This window comes from Gopherus flavomarginatus, chromosome 2 (genome assembly GCF_025201925.1).
Source record: "Gopherus flavomarginatus isolate rGopFla2 chromosome 2, rGopFla2.mat.asm, whole genome shotgun sequence".
Taxonomy (NCBI): Eukaryota; Metazoa; Chordata; order Testudines; family Testudinidae; genus Gopherus; species Gopherus flavomarginatus.
The window spans coordinates 179,841,572-179,862,491 of NC_066618.1; the positions used below are offsets into that span (position 1 = coordinate 179,841,572).

Below are 20,920 nucleotides of genomic sequence, written 5' to 3' on the forward strand. Positions count from 1 at the left end.
CATACCACCTCAGGATCTGCCTCCCATGTGTAAAGGTTTGCAAGATGGGAGGCTTAGAGATATAATGTAATGGCATCCAAAATCATGTGTCGTATGCAATGAAGTAAAAGCACAGCCACAGGTACGAAATGAAATGAAAATAATGGCTTGTGATATGAGGCAAGTATGAAACTATGCTGTGCCACCCCTGTGCTGGTGGCTCTCCATTGTGCCATCTAATATGAATAATAGTGTAGAGTGGAATATATAGTTTATTTTAAATAGCCAACAGTTTTGAAGCTATTTAAATATATGTATTTCCATTTTAAAAATTCTTACTTTGTCCAAACGGTAGCTTGGGTTGAAACTTGGAGTGAAATCTGCCCGGAGGAGCCCTGGGGTGGCTGAAGCCCAGAGCACGCACCCCCCAATCTTGTCCAGAGGAGCTCCAGGCTGGCCAAAGCCCCGAGCCCTCCCACCTGTCTGGAGGAGCCCTGGGTCAGTTGCAGCCACAGCTGTGCCTTCCCTCCCCTCCACTCTGCTCCCCAGACCCAAGCCACCTAGATATGTTTTTCATTATTATTTGGATTTCTATTATGTCAAAGCATTTTTAAATTTACTTCATAATTGTTATACAGACAACTACTTTTAACAAAAAAAGAAACAAAAAGAAATAATTATTAGAAAGACATGAACCTTTGTTTTTATTCTGTTAGGTCCAGTAAAGAACAGAGATAACTGTGCATGATTTTTATTACTGAGTCTGCAAAAAAAACCAAACCCAACCTTACATAAATAAATTACAATGATTTGGATGTATATATGTGCATAGTAATTAATTAACTTTAGGAAAAATAAATAATTTTAGGAAAAAGTGTCAGTGCAGCCACCAGCAAGAGTTGGTGGCCACACTCTGAGCCCACCAAAATATTTGTTGCGAGAACCCCTGCTCTAATGGTTGGGCCACCAACAGATAGGTTTATGAACCTGCTACTGCTATGCACTGAGGGTATAGCGACACTGCAAATGAAGGTGTGACTGCAGCTCAGGTAGGCACACTCACGATAGCTTTAATCTAGTGAGCATGACAGAAAATAGACATGAAGATATGGCTGCACAGACGCCAATGCAGCCTAGCAACATGAGTACGTGTACCCAGGGGACCAGGTGAGCTTGTATGGGCCACACCGAAGCCTGCCCAGCAGCCATGTCTTCACTACTATTTTTAGCATGCTAGCTAGATTCAAGCTAGCAAATTGTGCCTACCTGAGCTGCAAATCACACCTTTGAATGGCGTGTAAACATACCCTAACAGACCTGGGTCTTTTAGCTCAAGCAGCAGAGGATCACAGTTTTTGATTCTGAGGTTACTAATATAGATTTAAAAGTTCAAGACAGATCTTCAGATGGCATAAACTGAAACAGTTCCATTGTTTTATATGAGCTGAGACTCTGATCCTAAGGAAGTAGCTTGTCAAGTGAGTTTTTCAATTTCTGATTCCTAGCTCTGAACAACTCCTGCATAGCACTTTGCCAATAATGTTGCAAACTTCACAGATCATAAGGTTTCTATAGCCTATTTTATTGGTGTTGATTTGTGTAGTTTGTAAATTGAGCTACTGTATATATTTACTCACTGACCTTTGTGTTTTATTAAAATACCTTTGTAGAAAATGGGTGGAGCGAGAATATTTAAGGGAATGAAAATTGCATTTTCTTCCATCTTTACTGATAATTTACCCATTCAGTAGAGATAGCCTATGATTTCATGACAGCAGATATTTCCTTTCACAGAATAAAAATATCCATTGATCTTGTGGCTATCAATCCGACTGCCTTTGTTATTTGAAGATTATGTAATCGTTGCAAAAATCCGATGAAGATTGGTTAAATCCTTTGCCATTCTGTTTTTGTTTTAAATATTTGTATTTTATTAAACCAAAAAAAAAAGGAGAAAAGGATCTCTGCTTTCACTGAAAAGTGGAAATAAGCCCTGGAAACGAACTGCTTTGATTTTTGACAGCTTTCAATACCACTGCCGCGGTTGAGAAGAAAACGTGAGACATTTGTGAACTACTTTAATTCTAAGCACTCTGCAGGCAGTACAATTCCAAAATTATCCTGTGCTAGTGGAGCTACAGATGCGATGAACAGGAGGATCCCATTAATTCTACTAATTAGGTTTTACCTTGGAAATAAATAAAATTCTAGCAATGCTAGAAAAAAAGTCCTACGTTTAATTGCCTGTATTTTACCTGTATGAAGATTAGTAAGAGTGAAAGACACTTGGTCTGAATGAAGTAATGCAGCTAACGGGCCCATAGGTTGGCTCCTTTGTGAGATCAAGCAAGGGAAGTCCACAGGAAGGCCTTCCCGCCTTGCCCCCTAATATACGGGCCAGAGTAGCATACCCTGTACCCTCTTGAGCACAGGAAATGCCCTCTGCTAACACTTCTTGAGAGAGTCAAGTCTCTCCCAAGAGGGCAGGGAGGAGGTGGGAATCATATCCCCCATGCAGCTGACCTACTGCACAAGTGAGAGCCTAGGCTGCCTCCCTTTAAAGGGCACATCAACAAGCACTCTCCATGAGCACTGGGGAGCTCAAGCACTGTTGTGCCTCCCTGTAACCAAATGGCCCCCAGGGCTTCTACTGTGACAGTATAACTCTGTGTCTCTCCTAAAGCCACAATAGGGCTCAGAGTAAGTAAGGGTTAGTATGTGTGCCTGCAAAATGTACCCAACACATGGCCAAGTGCAGTGCACCTCCCCATCCCCCAGGGCTGCTACTTTAGCCTATGAGCTGGATTAGCAGTCAGAACCCATCTACACCACTGGGGCATTAAATTAGGGACTTTGGGTGAATTTCACCTTTCTGAAATCGATGACACCTAAGGTATGTCTACATTACATGTCCCTACCACTGAGGTGTATAGCTACACTTCAGTGAATGGCTCTGCGGGGCGGGGTGGAGGTAGTGGGGAAAGGCTCTGGCTGTGGGGAAATGCCTGCACCTTTTCCCCACTGCCGGGGGGGGGAGGCAGTGGGAAGGACACAGGAGACTACAGGAAGTAGGAGACTAAAAATAGCAGTGTAGACATGGGGGGCACTGCTTGGTCACAGAGAGAGCAGTGTAGGATATACACTAGGGCTGTCAAGTGATTAAAACATTAATTGTGATTAATCACACGATTAAAAAAATTAATCGTGCAATTAATCACGCTGTTAAACAATAGAATACCATTTATTTTAAATGTTTTTGGATCTTTACTACATTTTCAAATATATTACTTTCAATTACAACACAGATTACAAAGTGCACAGTGCTCACTTCATATTTATTTTTATTACAAATATTTGCACTGTAAAAACCAAAAACGTATTTTTCAATTCACCTCAGACAAGTACTGTAGAGCAATCTCTTTGTCATGAAAGTTGAACTTACAAATGTAGAATTATGTCCAAAAATACTGCCTTCAAAAATAAAACAATGTAAAACTTTAGAGACTACAAATCCACTCAGTCCTACTTGCTTCTTGTTTACAATGTCACCTGAAAGTGAGAACAGGCATTCGCATGGCACTGTTGTAGTTGGCACTGCAAGATATTTATGTGCCAGATGTGCTAAAGATTCATATGTCCCTTCATGCTTCAACCACCATTCCAGAGGACATGCTTCCATGCTGATGATGGGTTCTGCTTGATAATAATCCAAAGCAGTGTGGACCGACGCATGTTCATTTTCATCATCTGAGTCAGATGCCACCAGCAGAAGGTTGATTTTCTGTTTTGGTGGTTCGGGATCTGTAGTTTCCTTATCAGAGTGTTGTTCTTTTAAGACTTCTGAAAGCATGCTCCACACCTTGTCCCTCTCAGATTTTGGATGACTCTTTAGATTCTTAAATCTTGGATCGAGTGCTGTAGCTATTTTTAGAAATCTCACATTGGTGCCTTCTTTGCGTTTTGTTAAATCTGCTGTGAAAGTGTTCTTAAAATGAACATGTGTAGGGTCATCATCCGACACTGCTAGAACATGAATTATATCCAGAATGTGGGTAAAACAGAGCAGGAGACATACAATTCTCCCCCCAAGGAGTTCAGTCACAAATTTAATTGACACATTATTTTTTTAACGAACATCATCAGCATGGAAGCACATCCTCTGGAATGGTGGCCGAAGCATGAAGGGGCATATAAATGTTTAGTATATCTGGCATGTGAATACCTTGCAATGACAGCTACAAAAATTACATACGAACGCCTCTTTTCACTTTCAGGTGATGTAAATAAGAAGCAGGCAGCAGTATCTCCCGTCAATGTAAACAAACTTGTTTGTCTTAGCAATAGGCAGAATAAGTAGGACTGAGTGGACTTGTAGGCTCTAAAGTTTGACACTGTTTTGTTTCTGAGTGCAGTTCTGTAACCAAAAAAAAAATCTGCATTTGTAAGTTACACTTTCATGATTAAGAGATTGCACTTCAGTACTTGTATGAGGTGAACTGAAAAGTACTATTTCTTTTGTTTATCAGTTTTACAGTGCATATATTTGTAATAAAAAATAATAATATAAAGTGAGCACTGTACACTTTGTATTCTGTGTTGTAATGAAAATCAATATTGAAAATGTAGTAAAACATCCACAAATATTTAATAAATTTCAATTGGTGTTCTATTATAATAATGGCGATTAATTGACAGCCCTAGTATATACCTTAAGGTTCTGGCATGTCTTTAATCTACTTGCCTAAGTAGTGCTTTACTGTCTACACTGCTATTTAGATCCGTGCTGGGGGTCATGCACAGTATGTACTTGACATGCTGCTGCAAGGAGTGTGCGGGATAGACATAACCATAGTAGTTCAATTCTGACCCACAAATGCAAATCTAGGGGAAATTTCCTATGACACAAAGTTGGATTCACAATAGTTTATCTGAGCAGTTCAGGGCCATCCATTTATGTCTAATTCTCAAATTATATACGGTATATTCAAGGATGAGCGGAAGAAATTTGTAATTAGAGCAGCAAAAATGTGTACAACTCCAACAGCTTAAATATACTGATCAGTTAGCAAAAGGCTGTAATGAGTGTACTCCTTTGTGTAAGTATGGCCCAGATCGGTGATACTCAGACTAAGGCTTACGAGTCGCAAGTATCTCTTTAATGCGGCTCCTGCAGCTCTTTGCAGCACATGATATTAAAACCCTGTGTGAGTTAATTATTAACCAATCTAAGTTATTAACCAATCAGGGTGCTTTTATTATGTTGTTAACCAATTATAGGTGATAAAATAATAATGCTTGGTTAGTCATTTCGCTGTGAGAATAATATTATAGAGAGAGTTTATATAGAGAGATACACATACATACATACACAGAAACAGAGAAAATGAAACAATGAATTCACACTGTTGTGGCTCTTTTGGGTAATGTGATTGCTAATTCGGCTCTTGAACCACTGAGGTCTGAGTATCACTTGCCTAGATCCTTTGTTCCTAGATGTACACATTTACATTTAGCCAGATTTAAGAACATATTATTTTCTTGCACCCAGCTTATCAAGAGATCCAGATTGTTCTGCATCAGTGACCTGTCCTTTGCATTATTTATCATTCCCTGAATGCTGATGACAGCTTCCTGGGTGCTGGCTGGTGAGTCTTGCCCACATGCTCCAGGTTTAACTGATCACCATATTTGGGCTCGGGAAGGAATTTTCCTCCAGGGAAGATTGGCAGAGGCCCTGGAGGTTTTTCGCCTTCCTCTGTAGCGTGGGGCATGGGTCACTTGCTGGAGGATTCTGTGCACCTTGAGGTCTTTAAACCACGATTTGAGAACTTCAATAACTCAGAGATAGGTTAGGGGTTTGTTACAGGAGTGGGTGGGTGAGATTCTGTGGCCTGCATTGTGCAGGAGGTCAGACTAGATGATCATAATGGTACCTTCTGACCTTAAGTCTATGAAGTACGGGTTAAGGAGTCTGGAGCGCAGGTGGTATTCTCTTCGATTCTTCCTGTCGAATGTAGGGGCCTGGGCAGAGACAGATGCATCGTGGAGGTGAATGCCTGGCTGTGAGGATGGTGTCGCCAGGAGGGCTTTGGCTTCCTCGACCACGGGATGCTATTCGAGGAAGGACTGCTAGGCACAGGTGGTGTTCACCTTTCGAGGAGAGGAAAGGCCTTATTTGTGCACAGACTGGCTAACCTAGTAAGGAGGGTTTTAAACTAGGTTCGACGAGGACAGGTGAGCAAAGCCCACAGGTAAGTGGGGAACAAGACCTGGGAGATGGGTTGGAAACAGGAGGGAGCACGGGCTATAATGGCAGAGAGAAAGAGGGTCAGGGCAAAGCTGAGAGGCAAGATCAAACCAGTAACTTAGATGCCTATATACAAATGCAAGAAGTATGGGTAATAAGCAGGAAGAACTGGAAGTGCTAATAAATAAATACAACTATGACATTATTGGCATTACTGAAACTTGGTGGGATAATACACACGACTGGAATGTTGGTGTATATGGGTATAGTTTGCTCAGGAAGGATAGACAGGGGAAAAAGGGAGGAGGTGTTCCCTGATATATATTAAAAATGTACACACTTGGACTGAGGTGGAGATGGACATAGGAGATGGAAGTGTTGAGAGTCTCTGGGTTAGGCTAAAAGGGGTAAAAAACACCGGTGATGTCGTGCTGGGAGTCTACTACAGGCCACCTAATCAGGTGGAAGAGGTGGATGAGGCTTTTTTCAAACAATTAACAAAATCATCCAAAGCCCAAGATTTGGTGGTGATGGGAGACTTCAACTATCCAGATATATGTTAGGAAAATAACACCGCGAGGCACAGACTATCCAATAAGTTCCTGGACTGCATTGCAGACAACTTTTTATTTCAGAAAGTTGAAAAAGCTACTAGGGGGGAAGCTGTTCTAGACTTGATTTTAACAAATAGGGAAGAACTCGTTGAGAATTTGAAAGTAGAAGGAAGCTTGGGTGAAAGTGATCATGAAATAGTAGAGTTTGCAATTCTAAGGAAGGGTAGAAGGGAGTACAGCAAAATAGAGACAATGGATTTCAGGAAGGTGGATTTTGGTAAGCTCAGAGAGCTGATAGGTAAGGTCCCATGGGAATCAAGACTGAGGGGAAAAACAACTGTGGAGAGTTGCCAGTTTTTCAAAGGGACGTTATTAAGGGCCCAAAAGCAAGCTATTCCGATGGGTAGGAAAGAAAGAAAATGTGGCAAAAGACCACCTTAGCTTAGCCACGAGATCTTGCGTGACCTACAAAATAAAAAGGCGTCATATAAAAAATGGAAACTAGGTCAGATTACAAAGGACGAATATAGGCAAATAACACAGGAATGCACAGGCAAGATTAGAAAGGCAAAGGCACAAAATGAGCTCATACTAGCTATGGGAATAAAGGGAAACAAGAAGACTTTTTATCAATACATTAGAAGCAAGAGGAAGACCAAGGACAGGGTAGGCCCACTGCTCAGTGAGGAGGGGGAAACAGTAATGGGAGACTTGGAAATGGCAGAGATGCTTAATGATTTCTTTGTTTCGGTCTTCACTGAGAAGTCTGAAGGAATGTCTAATATAGTGAATGCTTACGGGAAGAGGGTAGGTTTAGAAGATAAAATAAAAAAAGAGCAAGTAAAAAATCACTTAGAAAAGTTAGATGCCTGCAAGTCACCTGATGAAATGCATCCTAGAATACTCAAGGAGTTAATAGAGGAGGTATCTGAGCCTCTAGCTATTATCTTTGGGAAATCATGGGAGACGGGGGAGATTCCAGAAGACTGGAAGGGGGCAAATATAGTGCCCATCTATACAAAGGGAAATAAAAACAACCCAGGAAACTACAGACCAGTTAGTTTAACTTCTGTGCCAGGGAAGATAATGGAGCAGATAATTAAAGAAATCATCTGCAAACACTTGGAAGGTGGTAAGGTGATAGGGAATAGCCAGCATGGATTTGTAAAGAACAAATCGTGTCAAACTAATCTGATAGCATTCTTTGATAGGATAACGAGCCTTGTGGATAAGGGAGAAGCGGTGGATGTGATATACCTAGACTTTAGTAAGGCATTTGATACGGTCTCACATGATATTCTTATAGATAAACTAGGAAAGTACAAATTAGATGGGGCCTACTATAAGGTGGGTGCATAACTGGCTGGATAACCGTACTCAGAGAGTAGTTATTAATGGCTCCCAATCCTGCTGGAAAGGTATAACAAGTGAGGTTCCACAGGGGTCTGTTTTGGGACCGGCTCTGTTCAATATCTTCATCAACGATTTAGACGTTGGCATAGAAAGTACGCTTATTAAGTTTGTGGACGATACCAAACTGGGAGGGATTGCAACTGCTTTGGAGGACAGGGTCAAAATTCAAAACGATCTCGACAAATTGGAGAAATGGTCTGAGGTAAACAGGATGAAGTTCAATAAAGATAAATGCAAAGTGCTCCACTTAGGAAGGAACAATCAGTTTCACACATACAGAATGGGAGGAGACTGTCTAGGAAGGAGTATGGCAGAAAGAGATCTAGGGGTCATAGTGGACCACAAGCTTAATATGAGTCAACAGTGTGATACTGTTGCAAAAAAAGCAAATGTGATTCTGGGATGCATTAACAGGTGTGTTGTAAACAAGACACGAGAAGTCATTCTTCCGCTTTACTCTGCGCTGGTTAGGCCTCAACTGGAGTATTGTGTCCAGTTCTGGGCACCGCATTTCAAGAAAGATGTGGAGAAACTGGAGAGGGTCCAGAGAAGAGCAACGAGAATGATTAAAGGTCTTGAGAACATGACCTATGAAGGAAGGCTGAAGGAATTGGGTTTGTTTAGTTTGGAAAAGAGAAGACTGAGAGGGGACATGATAGCAGTTTTCAGGTATCTAAAAGGGTGTCATCAAGAGGAGGGAGAAAACGTGTTCACCTTAGCCTCCAATGATAGAACAAGAAGCAATGGGCTTAAACTGCAGCAAGGGAGATTTAGGTTGGACATTAGGAAAATGTTCCTAACTGTCAGGGTAGTTAAACACTGGAATAGATTGCCTAGGGAAGTTGTGAAATCTCCATCTCTGGAGATATTTAAGAGTAGGTTAGATAAATGTCTATTAGGGATGGTCTAGACAGTATTTGGTCCTGCCATGAGGGCAGGGGATTGGACTCGATGACCTCTCGAGGTCCCTTCCAGTCCTAGAGTCTATGAGTCTATGAATATATGAATCTATGAGCACTTCATTGCAGTTTGCAGCATGTCCTACTGGTTTCCTCCAGTGATCTATTTTTATCTGATTTTTGTCTGTTTGGTCATATTCAACAGGTGTACATAGCATGATAGCAGTGAGTTCCTATAGGGTTGGCTAAGCATGTGACATGAAATGGTTGTGTATTTGTCATGAGGATCTGCTCGATGACTTGAGTTCTTAGGAGGATTTTGCACTGGTTTGGCTCAGGATGATTGGGGGATGGCTGTCATCTTGGCCAACACACGAGGCATTGAACCAGAGACGTCCAGAACTAAAAGCACAAGCAGCTACAACTTATGCTAAGGCTCCCTAGCTGGGGCTGTAACAGACTCATATCATCTACAAATCAGACATGGAGGGAGATCTGTTAACATCCACTCAGCAGTGAGTTATATTTGCATGGCTACATCTGGCTGTGACTCCGCCCACTTTTCTTCTGGTTGTGCACCTAGTTTCTTCATGGAGCATCTTCTTACTGTGCAGTTTTAAGGAACAAAACTCTACGGTGTTTTTTAGTACAGTTCATGATGCTGTAGCATCCTGTCCTAGCCACAGGCGGATTTACCATAAAACACACAGTGCTCTGGCACAAGACCCCCCAACAACGGGGGGTGGGGGGCAGGGCTGGGGACTCAGGCTGCTCAGCACCAGCGCCTGAGTGTGGGGGGGGCTGCTCCATGGGATGGGGGCTTCAGGGATAGAAGCTGTGGGGGGCAGGAGAGCAGGGAGGGAGGCTCACTCCCAGCCTCAGGGGAGCAGGCGGGAGGTGCAGGTGGTGGGAGGGCTGCGAACACTGGCCGGAGGACTCAGAAGCACAGGGCAGTGGCGCAGTTGGCCGGAGAGAAGTGGCGCTTTGAAAGGGAAACTGCCACTTCTCTCTGGCTGCATGGCTGCCCCTGCTCCTCCTGAGTCCTCCAGCCTGTACTTGCAGGGCCGGATTCAGAAAGGGGGCAAGGCTTTAGGGGCTGCAGCCCAGGACTCCAGGGCCCACTTATCCCTGGGCCACAGCCCCTAAAGCCCTTGTGTTCCAGCCCTGCCTGGCCTGGGGGTGGTGGGGGAGGCAGCTCTGAGAATCGTGGCCAATAGGAGCTGCAGGGGGTGGTGCCTGTGGGGAAAGCACAGGGCCACACGAAGCCACCTGAACTCCCCACACCTGCATCCCACACACTAAATGGGAGCTGCCCCATGTAAGCGTTCCGCACTCCAACCCCCTGCTGCAGCCCTGAGCCCCCTCCCACACTCTAACTCCTGGCCAGACCCCCCATCCCCAGCCTGTTCCTGCACCCTAACATCCTCCCAGATCCTGCACCCCACCCCACTCCTGCACCCTAACTCCCACCCAGTCCCTGCACTCCCAGCCCCAGCCCGCTCCTGCACTCTAACTCCCTCCCAGATCCTGCATCCCAACCCTGAGCCCCCTCCCACACCTTTACTCCTATCCAGATCCTGCACCCCAACCCTGGGCCCCCTCCTGCACCCTAACTCCCTCCCAGACCCCGCATCCCCAGCCCTGAGCCCCAGAAGGAGAATGCAGGGGGAAAAAAAGAAAAACGGGGGGTAGGGGGAGGTAAGAGAGAATGCTCCCCCCCATTGGGGGGGGCAAAAATGAAGCTGAGCACAGGGCCCCACTAACTCTAAATTCGCCACTGGTCCTAGCTCCTTCTCCTCCCTCCTTTTTAGTCCTAATTCCACTTAAGTAATGTCACTTCACTCAGGATTAATCATGCATCTTCCTAAACAATATATAAACTAATCATTGCCTATGTTCTCTTGGACCAGAGGCAGGTAATGAACTTGGGCCAAATCACTCCATGTACAAAACAAAGTGCTGCAGAGTACTCTATTAATAATGCCAAACATTTATCACAAAGTACGATGCTTGTTATTTGAGACTAAAGAAACTTATATAAATATTATGGGAAAGAGATTATATTTACCAAGAAGGAAGAGTTCCAGGACATCATTAAAGCATTAGCTATACCAAAAGTTTGAAGCCATTCTAGATTCTGGATCTGTCTATATTTCAAGTTTTATCACGTTAAGGCATAGTGCTCCTAAACTGTTTTGAAAGGGTGCTGATCGGAACTTGCAACTTATTTGTACTCACTTCAAAAATGCCTTGAACATAGAATTCACTTTGTAAAATGCATGTGTGAGCACAAATTCTGATTTTCTAGGCACAAATGAAACACTGGGTTTTAAACATTTAGTTCTTTGCACCCTGAACCAATGCCCACTGAAATCAGTGGAAAGACTCATTGGATCAGACACACAGAAAGAGTGATCAAGCAGCTATCCAGGCTTCTAGGTACCTTTACCAAAAGTTAAAGTAAGGCCACCAGCTACTGCCCACTCAAACTAGAAAATAACCAACCACAAGTTAAAAAAATAAGAAGACAAGCCCATACAATAACCCCCTCCATTCCAAACTTTATCAACCCCTGCCTCCCCAAAAGCCTGGGGAAACAGATGGGCCTTGCCGCAGAAGTATGTATATCTGAATATTGCACACTCCTCACCTGGGCACCAGGGATTAAAGAGTATGTAGGTGTCAGTCTCTGGGTTTCTCCTTGTCCGGAGGATGCCATAGGGAGTCAGGACAGCGACATAGAGGCGGAATTTCCCCACAATGCATGTTGGAGCAGACATGATGGACAGCCTAATGGAACTGTCCTCCTTCCAGGTAATCTTGGCTCCCCATGTCCCACTTTGCAGTTCTTCAACCAAAGGGATTGGGATGTAAGTGCCTTTGTTTTGCTGTGGATAACGACCTACAGTAACAGAAAGAGAGGAGGATCCTTCTGTGAATGTATTCAACAGCTTTGTAAATGCCTCAATTTAAGTTTCTCATCATTTCCTTGTGCTTCCCCCTCCCCATGTGTTTGCTGCATCCACCAGTTGTCTCCTATTCAATTTATATGAGACTGTCTTTGTTATATGTTTGTACAGTCCTTAGCACAGCAGGGCCCTGGTCTGTAGGCATTGCTGCCATATGAATAATAGATAACACCATATCTCAGTATTGTTTAGCTATTGCATCACACTTCTCCTGAACTCCAAACTGATCCTTGCCCTAATAAATAGTAAGTCAGCTCTCAGCAAGCTCTTATGCAGATGACTGGAAAGTAAATGCACAGGGACAGACAAGTCTAATAATAGAGTGAAAATATAGCATTTATGTGCTTTGAAGTGGAGTATGCGGGCATGTAACTGATTTTCCTTTCCAATTATTTGTATAATGCTGACATAGAGATAGTCCCAAATCTGAACATCCCTACATTTTGGGATAACATAAATCCAGCTCTGGATCTGAACTTTATAACACAGCCCAGCCTCTGAGTTTCTACTATGCTTCCATCTGATGGATTGTGCAGGACCACATACATAGCCATTTTTGCCCTAAAGTCCAGGGATGGTCATGCAGCAACCCAGATACCTTACATATTCTGTTTATTGGGGCATGCAACCAGAAGAAAGAGTCCTACTAAAGAAAAAGGAATTAGAAAGAAAAAACAAAAATCGATAGCAAACATAGGAAGCTGAAGTGCAGGGCATCTTAAAAAGGCAATTAAAAATTAAGGTGTAGAGGGATAGGAGATGACAGTTTTGTGGCTACTAACAATTTGGATCTGAATGTAGGATTGCCCTTTAAACTGGTGCTGGATTTGATCCTTCCTCCCTTTACAGTGGGTATTTTGCTCCCACTTCTGATGTACAGTAATTGTATAAACCAACAGCAGCAGATGACAGCAGAGCCAATCAACTAGCTTAACCCAGATGCTTGAAACCCACATACACGTACTGATTTTGAAAATACCTTTCTTACTCTTTTGTAGGGGGTTGGTATTAATGCTTGAGTGCACATTAGACTTAGGAACCAATTCTGCCATCCTGGATACACCAATATGGTACCATATAGAAGCTGAACAGGATCCACAATAAGGGAGGTGAGAGTTCCACCAGCACAGAAGCAGCATGGTGCCTTTTGTAAGCCACCTTTGTCCCCAGTTCCCTGGACTCCAACGAGAAACTGCAGAACTGGAATTAATTTGCAATCTGGACACCATCAAATCAGGCCTGAATAAAGACTGGGAGTGGATGGGTTGCTACAAGAACTAAAAATAACCCAATTTCCCCATGCTAATTTGCCCCTACTGTTACTCACACCTTCTTGTTAACTGTTTGAAATGAGCCACCCTGATTACAACTACAAAAGTGATTTTTCATCCCAGCTGATAATAGCCCACTTTAACTAATTTGTCTTGACCCCCAAACTGGGTAAGGCAACTCCCATCTTTTCATGTACTGCTATATATATCTTCCTATTGTATCTTCCACTCCATGCATCTGATGAAGTGGGTTTTAGCCCATGAAAGCTTATGCCCAAATCAATTTGTTAGTCTATAAGGTGCCACAAGTACTCCTTGTTGTTTTTGCTGATAAAGACTAACACAGAAACCTCTCATGAGGTACAGCACAGACTCTAGCAGCCCTTAGATTCAGATGTTTAATAGGAATTCAATGGTTGCATGATAAGAGAGAGGGTCAAAAATCCTGACAAACCTTCTGATCTGTGCTGTAGTAGGAGCTTGCTACTGATATGAAGATTAGATTTGTTAAAGTAATAATGGCTAGATATTTTCTGCATTTGAATGAATATATATTTTTAGAAGAGACATTATCAGGCACTTAAGGACATGTTCAGCTTGAAGGATATGGATTGTTCTATTGAAGTCATGGGATCACTCATGTTGGAAGTTAAGCACATACTGGTGAACTGGGTCTATTGTGAATAAGATTCCATTTATATATTAGAACTCAAAAGGGAAATAGTAAAGCTAAATTACAAAGATATTAAGAATCGGATATTGCTCTGAACTTCATAAAGTGAATTCATTGAGTGAATTTGAAAGTAATAACAGAGTTCAATGTAGTTCAGAGACAAGGTCTCATAGCTGAGTGTTATTGCAGAAATCCTTATAAACAAGTTGGATTATTCAGTAGACATCACTAGCAACTTCCAAACCATCTAATCCCAAAGAGCAGGTAAATTGCATGGTTTAGTCAATTAAAAAGATAAGAGAAAAGTCTGAACTTTGTGCTGCTGAAAGTTGCCCAGCTGACAGCCCATTAAACCAAGGGGCAAACTTTTAAAGGTGTTTAGGTGCCTATGTGCTTTTGAAAATTCCACTAGGTGCCTAACTGTATCTTTAGGCACCTATATCTCTTTAAAAAATATCTGTTCCAAGTCTTCTGTTTATCCATAGAACAGAAACAGCAGTACAAGCTCCCTTGATGTGCCCTGAGATGTGACTCATCCTTGATCTAAATGGTCCTCTGGAGATGGGAGTGGACATCAGTCTCTGGCCCCTTTGAGATTTCCAAAAGGGTGCTACTGTGTGATGTTATTTTTATGAAGTGGGTGTATGTCCACTCAAAACTGAGCTGTGGCTACAAATAGAGAGATAAACAATCATTAAATGGTAATGCCTTTGTTCACAGGCCAAATTCAAACTAGTGAGCTAACACTGATATCCCTCACAACCACCTAAAAATCCCTTGCACTGACTAGCTCTCATTTTTCTTAAGGTATGCCTACACAGCCGATTTTAAAGCACTGCCACAGCAGCACTTTAATGTCGGCTGTGTAGTTGCAGCTCCAGCGCCGGGAGAGAGCTCTCCCGGTGCACTGTAATAAAACCACCTTCGTGATGGGAATAGTTACCAGCATTGGGAACATGGCTACCAGCACTGGTGCACTGTCTACACTGACACTTCACAGCACTGAAATTTGCTGCGCTTGGGGGGGTGTTTTATCACACCCCAGAGTGAAGAAAGTTTCAGCACTATAAGTGGCAGTGTAGACAAGGGCTTAGTCACGTTTGTCTAAAGACACCTGACCACAATGGAATTGTTCTTAGTCACCGGTTGTGTCCCCTTTGCTAACACTGCCATCAAAGTTGCTACTTTTGGTGGTTTCCATAATATGGACATCTGTCCATTGGAACCTGAATTGACAGCAAATTCATTTCATACGAATCACCCTGTGTCCATCACACAGTGACAAATTTTAGTGACCAGAGACCTGAACTGATTCAAGCCAACAACTTTGATGAGACTGAGTCTATTTTGTATCTTTTTACGAGTACACTTAAGGGGATGGCTACACTGCAATTAAAAACCCAGGGCTGGCCCATGTCAGCTGACTCAGAACTGTGGGGCTTGGGCTAAGGGGCTGTTGAATTTCAGTATAGATGTTCAGGCTTGGGCTGGAGCCCAGGCTGTAGGACCCTGCAAGGTAGGAAAGCCCCAGAGCAACTCAACAGCCCCTTAGCCTGAGCTTCACAAGCCCAAGTCAGCTGGCACGGACCAGCCACGGGTGTCTAATTGCAATGCAGACATGCCCGTAGCCCTCTCAGACCTGGCAGGGTATTGCTTTATTAAATGTAAACAAGTAGCAAAAAAGAATTGCCTACTAAACATCGCATTCCTCTGGTAATTTTTAAATTACAGCTTTTGTCATTATCTTTTTGTTTTGTTCCCAACTTTATGCCCTTTCTGGCACTACATGTTTTTAATCTAAGGTTGTGTTTAGTGGTATCAAACACTGTCTGCCAGTCTAATAAATGAATTATAGTTCCATCTAGTTGTAAAGCACGTCTTTACTTCAACACAATGAGGAAAGCTCCTCAGAACAGCAATGCCTCAAGGAAAAGGGCAATCCTATTCACTAGCTTCAGAGTTAAGTAGAGTTTATGCAGAAGCTTTTGCACCTGATTGCCCCACCCCTTAAACCATACATGTGAGTGTGAGTGTAAGCGAGAGAGAGACAGAGAGATGTGAGGGTGAGTGTGTGTGAGAGAGAATGAAGATGTGAGGAAAAAAGAAGCTATGCAAATCAAAAGTGATGAATGGGTCGACTTTGACATTGTTTAAGATTTCTTTAGCAGATAAAGGTCTAATGTTAAATGTGAATTGATATAGTAATACAAAGTTGCAGGATAGAACTTAGTGACAATGTCTTTTTTTTGGCCTGTAAGGCCTTTAGTTATTCTTTGTCATTAGGTAAGATTTTTCTCACTTCCCCTCTTTTTTGGCATGATTATCACTCAATTATTAAATGTACAACACTGCCTTCTGCAAGAATTTCCCTGAAATATTGCTAACACATCTACCTAAAATGGCCCTCATCGCTATAGTATCAGAGCACCTCATAATCCTTTTATCCCATTAGTCATATTTTAGCCCTTGAAAATGTTACCTATTGCAATTTGTTGGTGCAGAAACTGGATGACTTTGAAAGTCCACGAGGAGAAACTTGCTTGAGGAGGGGCAGGTATTACTGGTTGTTTAAGCAGGTAGGAGGAAGGGTCATATAGGTGTGAGAGATGAGAACAAGAGAGGTCCAGAAGGGTAGCAGAAAGGTCTGGATGGGTGTAATAAAGGAGGCCCCTATTGCTAGGAGTCAGTCAAGATTTGTTAGAGAAGAAGCAAGAAGGTTTAGGAGTGGAGATGGCAGAGACTGCCAAGCAAGGGATGCTGGGAAGGTTCTAGAGTTGGGAGTGGTTAGGGTGCCTGTGCCGAGTGAAAAAGCTGGGGTTGGTTTGTCACCATTTGCAATGAACTGAGGGCTTGTGGGAACTGACAGAGTGATTCTGATGGATTATGCAATGCATAGTATGTATTCAGTCGTCAATACACATTTACATACTATTTTTTCCACAGGACCCTGGCCTCATTCAGTACACAGGATGGATGGTGCTCACTTCATGGTATTTTACTTTCTCCTTATTATTCAATGTGTGGCCATAGGCCTTATTTACCTCACACTACTCAAACCCTGTTTTGAAGACAGAATTATTGATTTCCTCATGCACTTTTCTGTGGCACTCATTACTATAGCATCTGAGTGTTTCACAAACATTAATGAATGTTCACCATAGTGAGGTGCAAGGTTATTATGCAGCAGGAGAACTGAGGCACAGAGATTAAGGTCAAAAGTATCCATTAATTTTGAATGCCCAAATTGGGACCTATTTTTTCAGAGAACTCATTATCTAGCATTTTCTATGTTAAAAGCACAGCACCTATTGAGTGCAGTTGCGAGTGCTCAGCACTTCAACAATTCAGACCATACAGTCTTAACTCAGGCATCCAGAAAATGAGGAACACCCAGTTAGTGACCAGCTGTGAAAAGTTTGGTGAAAGAGACTTGCCCAGCATCACAGAGGAACTCTGTAGCAGAGGCAGGAATAGAATCCAAGACTCCAGGGCAGCGTTCAACTGCCTTAACCATGAGACCGTCCTTTCTCTTCCTGCCACCCCATGCCTCTTTCACTACACATCTTCCAATTTCTGAAACAAATGGGGGAGGGGGAAGGGGAAGTATGTAATTATATAATTAAAGTCCATATCATAATACAAGGAGACCAAATTAAAGTTGCCCTGGCAACTTTAGTTCTGTCATATTTTAACTTTTCAGTGCGTGTCTTTGTAACCTTAATGTTCTTTTAACATATTCTGTGTGTAAATTCTTAGTTGTTTTTTTTTAAAGAATCTAGCAAGCAAACACCATACCCAAAAATCCCATCATGTTGACACTCACACTGGTCATCAGCGGGGCTGGAAGCTTTAGAGCCACCACACAAACCTCCACCACTTGAGCTAATGGAATATCTGATAGAAATAGCAGGTAGTCATCCTCCAGGTGGATCAGCACTAGAGGGGGGTGAGCGTTTGGCCGTGGATGTCACAGATATTTGCTGACTTAGGCCATGTCTACATCTAAAATTTTGCAGCGCTGGTTGTTACAGCTGTATTAGTACAGCTGTATAGGGCCAGCGCTGCAGAGTGGCCACACTTACAGCAACCAGCGCTGCAAGTGGTGTTAGATGTGGCCACACTGCAGCGCTGTTGGGCGGCTTCAAGGGGTTTCGGGGAACGCGAGAGCAAACCGGGGTAGGAGACCAGCTTCGCTGCGGTTTGCTCTCGCGTTCCGCGAACCACCCTGCAAACCGTAGGGAAGGAGACCTGCTTGCTCGGGTTCGGGGAACGCGAGAGCAAACCGGGAAAGGAGACCAGCTTCGCCGCGGTTTGCTCTCGCGTTCCCGGAACCACCCTGCAAACCGCAGGGACGGAGACCTGCTTGCTCGGGGTTCGGGGAACGCGAGAGCAAGCCGGGGAAGGAGACCAGCTTGATTACCAGAGGCTTCCTCAGGTATGCTGGGATACCTGCTTATTCCACGGAGGTCAAGAAAAGCGCTGGTAAGTGTCTATACTTGATTACCAGCGCTGGATCACCAGCGCTGGATCCTCTACACCCGAGACAAAACGGGAGTACGGCCAGCGCTGCAAACAGGGAGTTGCAGCGCTGGTGGTGCCCTGCAGATGTGTACACCTCCTAAGTTGCAGCGCTGTAACTCCCTCACCAGCGCTGCAACTTTCTGATGTAGACAAGCCCTTAGAGGAATGGTGAGACTCAGGGATCTTTGACTCCATTCCAGGATCTGGAGGGAGTTTGGTCCAAAGAGCACAGACTCTTCTGCCCACAATCCTTAAATGTGACCCCCTTTTACCCAATCCCTTCCAATCTGACCTTATCCCAGTCTTTCCCACCCATGGTCTCTAATCCCAGTCTCCTTGCCCAGCTATTCCTGGTCCTGCCTTCTGTTCCTCCTCTCCACTAATTTTCCATTCTCTCTCCCTAGACAACTCGTCCAATCTCCAAGCCCCTCACTCCTGTCCCAGTCTCTTTGCCCAGCCAGTCCTAGTCTTTTCATCTGTTCTCAGTGCCCAATTCCCCCTCTCCACTGACACACCCATTTTCCTCCCTGGCTCCCATACCCATTCACCTTGTCTAACCAGTCCATGTCCTCTGCCCACAGGCTCCTTGTTCCAATCTACTTGCCCCCAATCTTGCAGACCGGGTGCTTCTCCCTTCTCCATTCAAATCTGGCAGCTTCTTCCTCTATGCTTCCTGGGCCCAGCAGGAGGTCATTGAGAGCATAGTAGAGATACTCCTAGCTCTCAGTTCAGATAGCCAGATAGCCCATAGCAGCCCTGAGGTGCAATTGCAGAGAAAGTCCTGGCTGGAGCATGCCAGTGGGGGTAGAATCTTCAGGGAATTAAGCTACTAAAATCTAAGAAATCTCTATTGAGCATGTCCAAACTATGATTCTTCAGAGGCTTAAAACTTGGGCAAATTTGGCAAAAGGCACATCTCTGACAAATTTCAAGTTTCTGCTCCAAAGCATATAGGTGCTAGAGCTTCACAAAAAAATGGTCACCAGACTATTTTAACATGGGCAAAAAAACCCATGTATTTCTCTCTAGCCTCATTCTCAGAAATGGCCAAACCATTTTGGCTGAAATTTTCTAAAACAATTCAGCCTGAGGAAGACATCCACTGAGCATGCAAAATTTCAGCACAAACGGTTAAAATTTGCGATGTTAGAGACAATTAATAACAGGGCCTTATAATGGGAAGTGTCAGGCAACCTTAATAATAGGTGATGCTACCAGCTCTGCCAATCATAAAATATTTTCCCTTTAATATTTTTAAAAAGTGAATTTGAGGGTTTGTGAAAAGCCAGACTGATCACACTGGAAGTGAAAATTGTTTATGTACTAACAATACAGTGGTACTACTAGCTCCATCATCTCACAGTCCCACTGACATGCCTCAGGGATCACCTCTGGATGTGAGAGGCAAGAGGAGTTCAGTTTCCAGGCTCATTCAGTCCTTGCCCTTTCTGTGGCCTGAGACTGACAACAGGAGTGTCAGCGATGGCACTTTCTGTGATGCAAACATCTGCCTACTAGGGACTGGTCTGAAACGATCAACACATTTTACACAGGGCACCAAAGGGACACCAGATGGCAATAACGTTTAGTCACTATTGATCTGGTCTGAATTTAAAACAAGACTTCTAAACATGAAAGGCTCACTCATCAATTATTACCTAGAACCATCCAGTCCCCTCCTAACAGTGCTCTGAAGAATTTTATGGAGTAGTAACTCATCGTAATGCCCCAGAATAATCCCTCATTATAAGGAAAGTGCCTCACTTTGGTGCCAGCGTTGTCTCACTTCACTCATGGAACTCAGAAGAGACTACTCCTCTGAAGGCAAGTGGGACGTGGCCCATATTTGTACATTCAGGTCTCAATTGTGTGTGGCTTGTACGGGCTCATGGGGTGGGATGGGGTGAGGAGAAGGGCATCGTTTGGCACTCCTATGTAACAGGGTAAATGATGCAGGTGTGTGGCCATGACTTCACTCAGTGTTCTCACCCCATTCCAATACATGTTCTTTGGGATAGCTAGCATGGACAGTAATACTTTGCACTCTCCGGTGCTGGGAAACTGACTGTGCTTCTCCACCTCATGGGTGCACTGATGTATGGCTCATTAAACCCTCCCGAGTCTAGCTCACTTACCTGACAGAGGCATGTGTGACAGGTTGGATCACAGAAACCTCTGTGGGACTGCCAACTGATGTGCTGAGACTACTTCTGACCCGTTTTCCCTGCCAACGTGGGACTCCAGAACCCTGCCTAGTTTGAGCCAGACATATTAGCCTGCTATAAATACAGACCCAGGTCTGAACCATGTCCCCCAACAGATGCAGACTTAAACTGAAAATAGCTTAAGAAGTGTTCCTGTCTCTAACACTCAGATGCCAAGCTCCCAATGGCA

At 43.6% G+C, this 20,920-nt stretch overlaps 1 protein-coding gene across 1 annotated transcript in view; it reads right to left on the reverse strand.

The window, feature by feature from the left end:
- Positions 1 to 20,920, reverse strand: part of F13A1 (coagulation factor XIII A chain) — a 96,314-nt gene that overhangs the window by 47,946 nt on the left and 27,448 nt on the right. Inside the window, exon 4 of the mRNA XM_050939963.1 lies at positions 11,743 to 11,994. Coding sequence (XP_050795920.1) covers positions 11,743 to 11,994 — 252 coding nt within the window. The remainder of the gene's footprint in view (positions 1 to 11,742; positions 11,995 to 20,920) is intronic.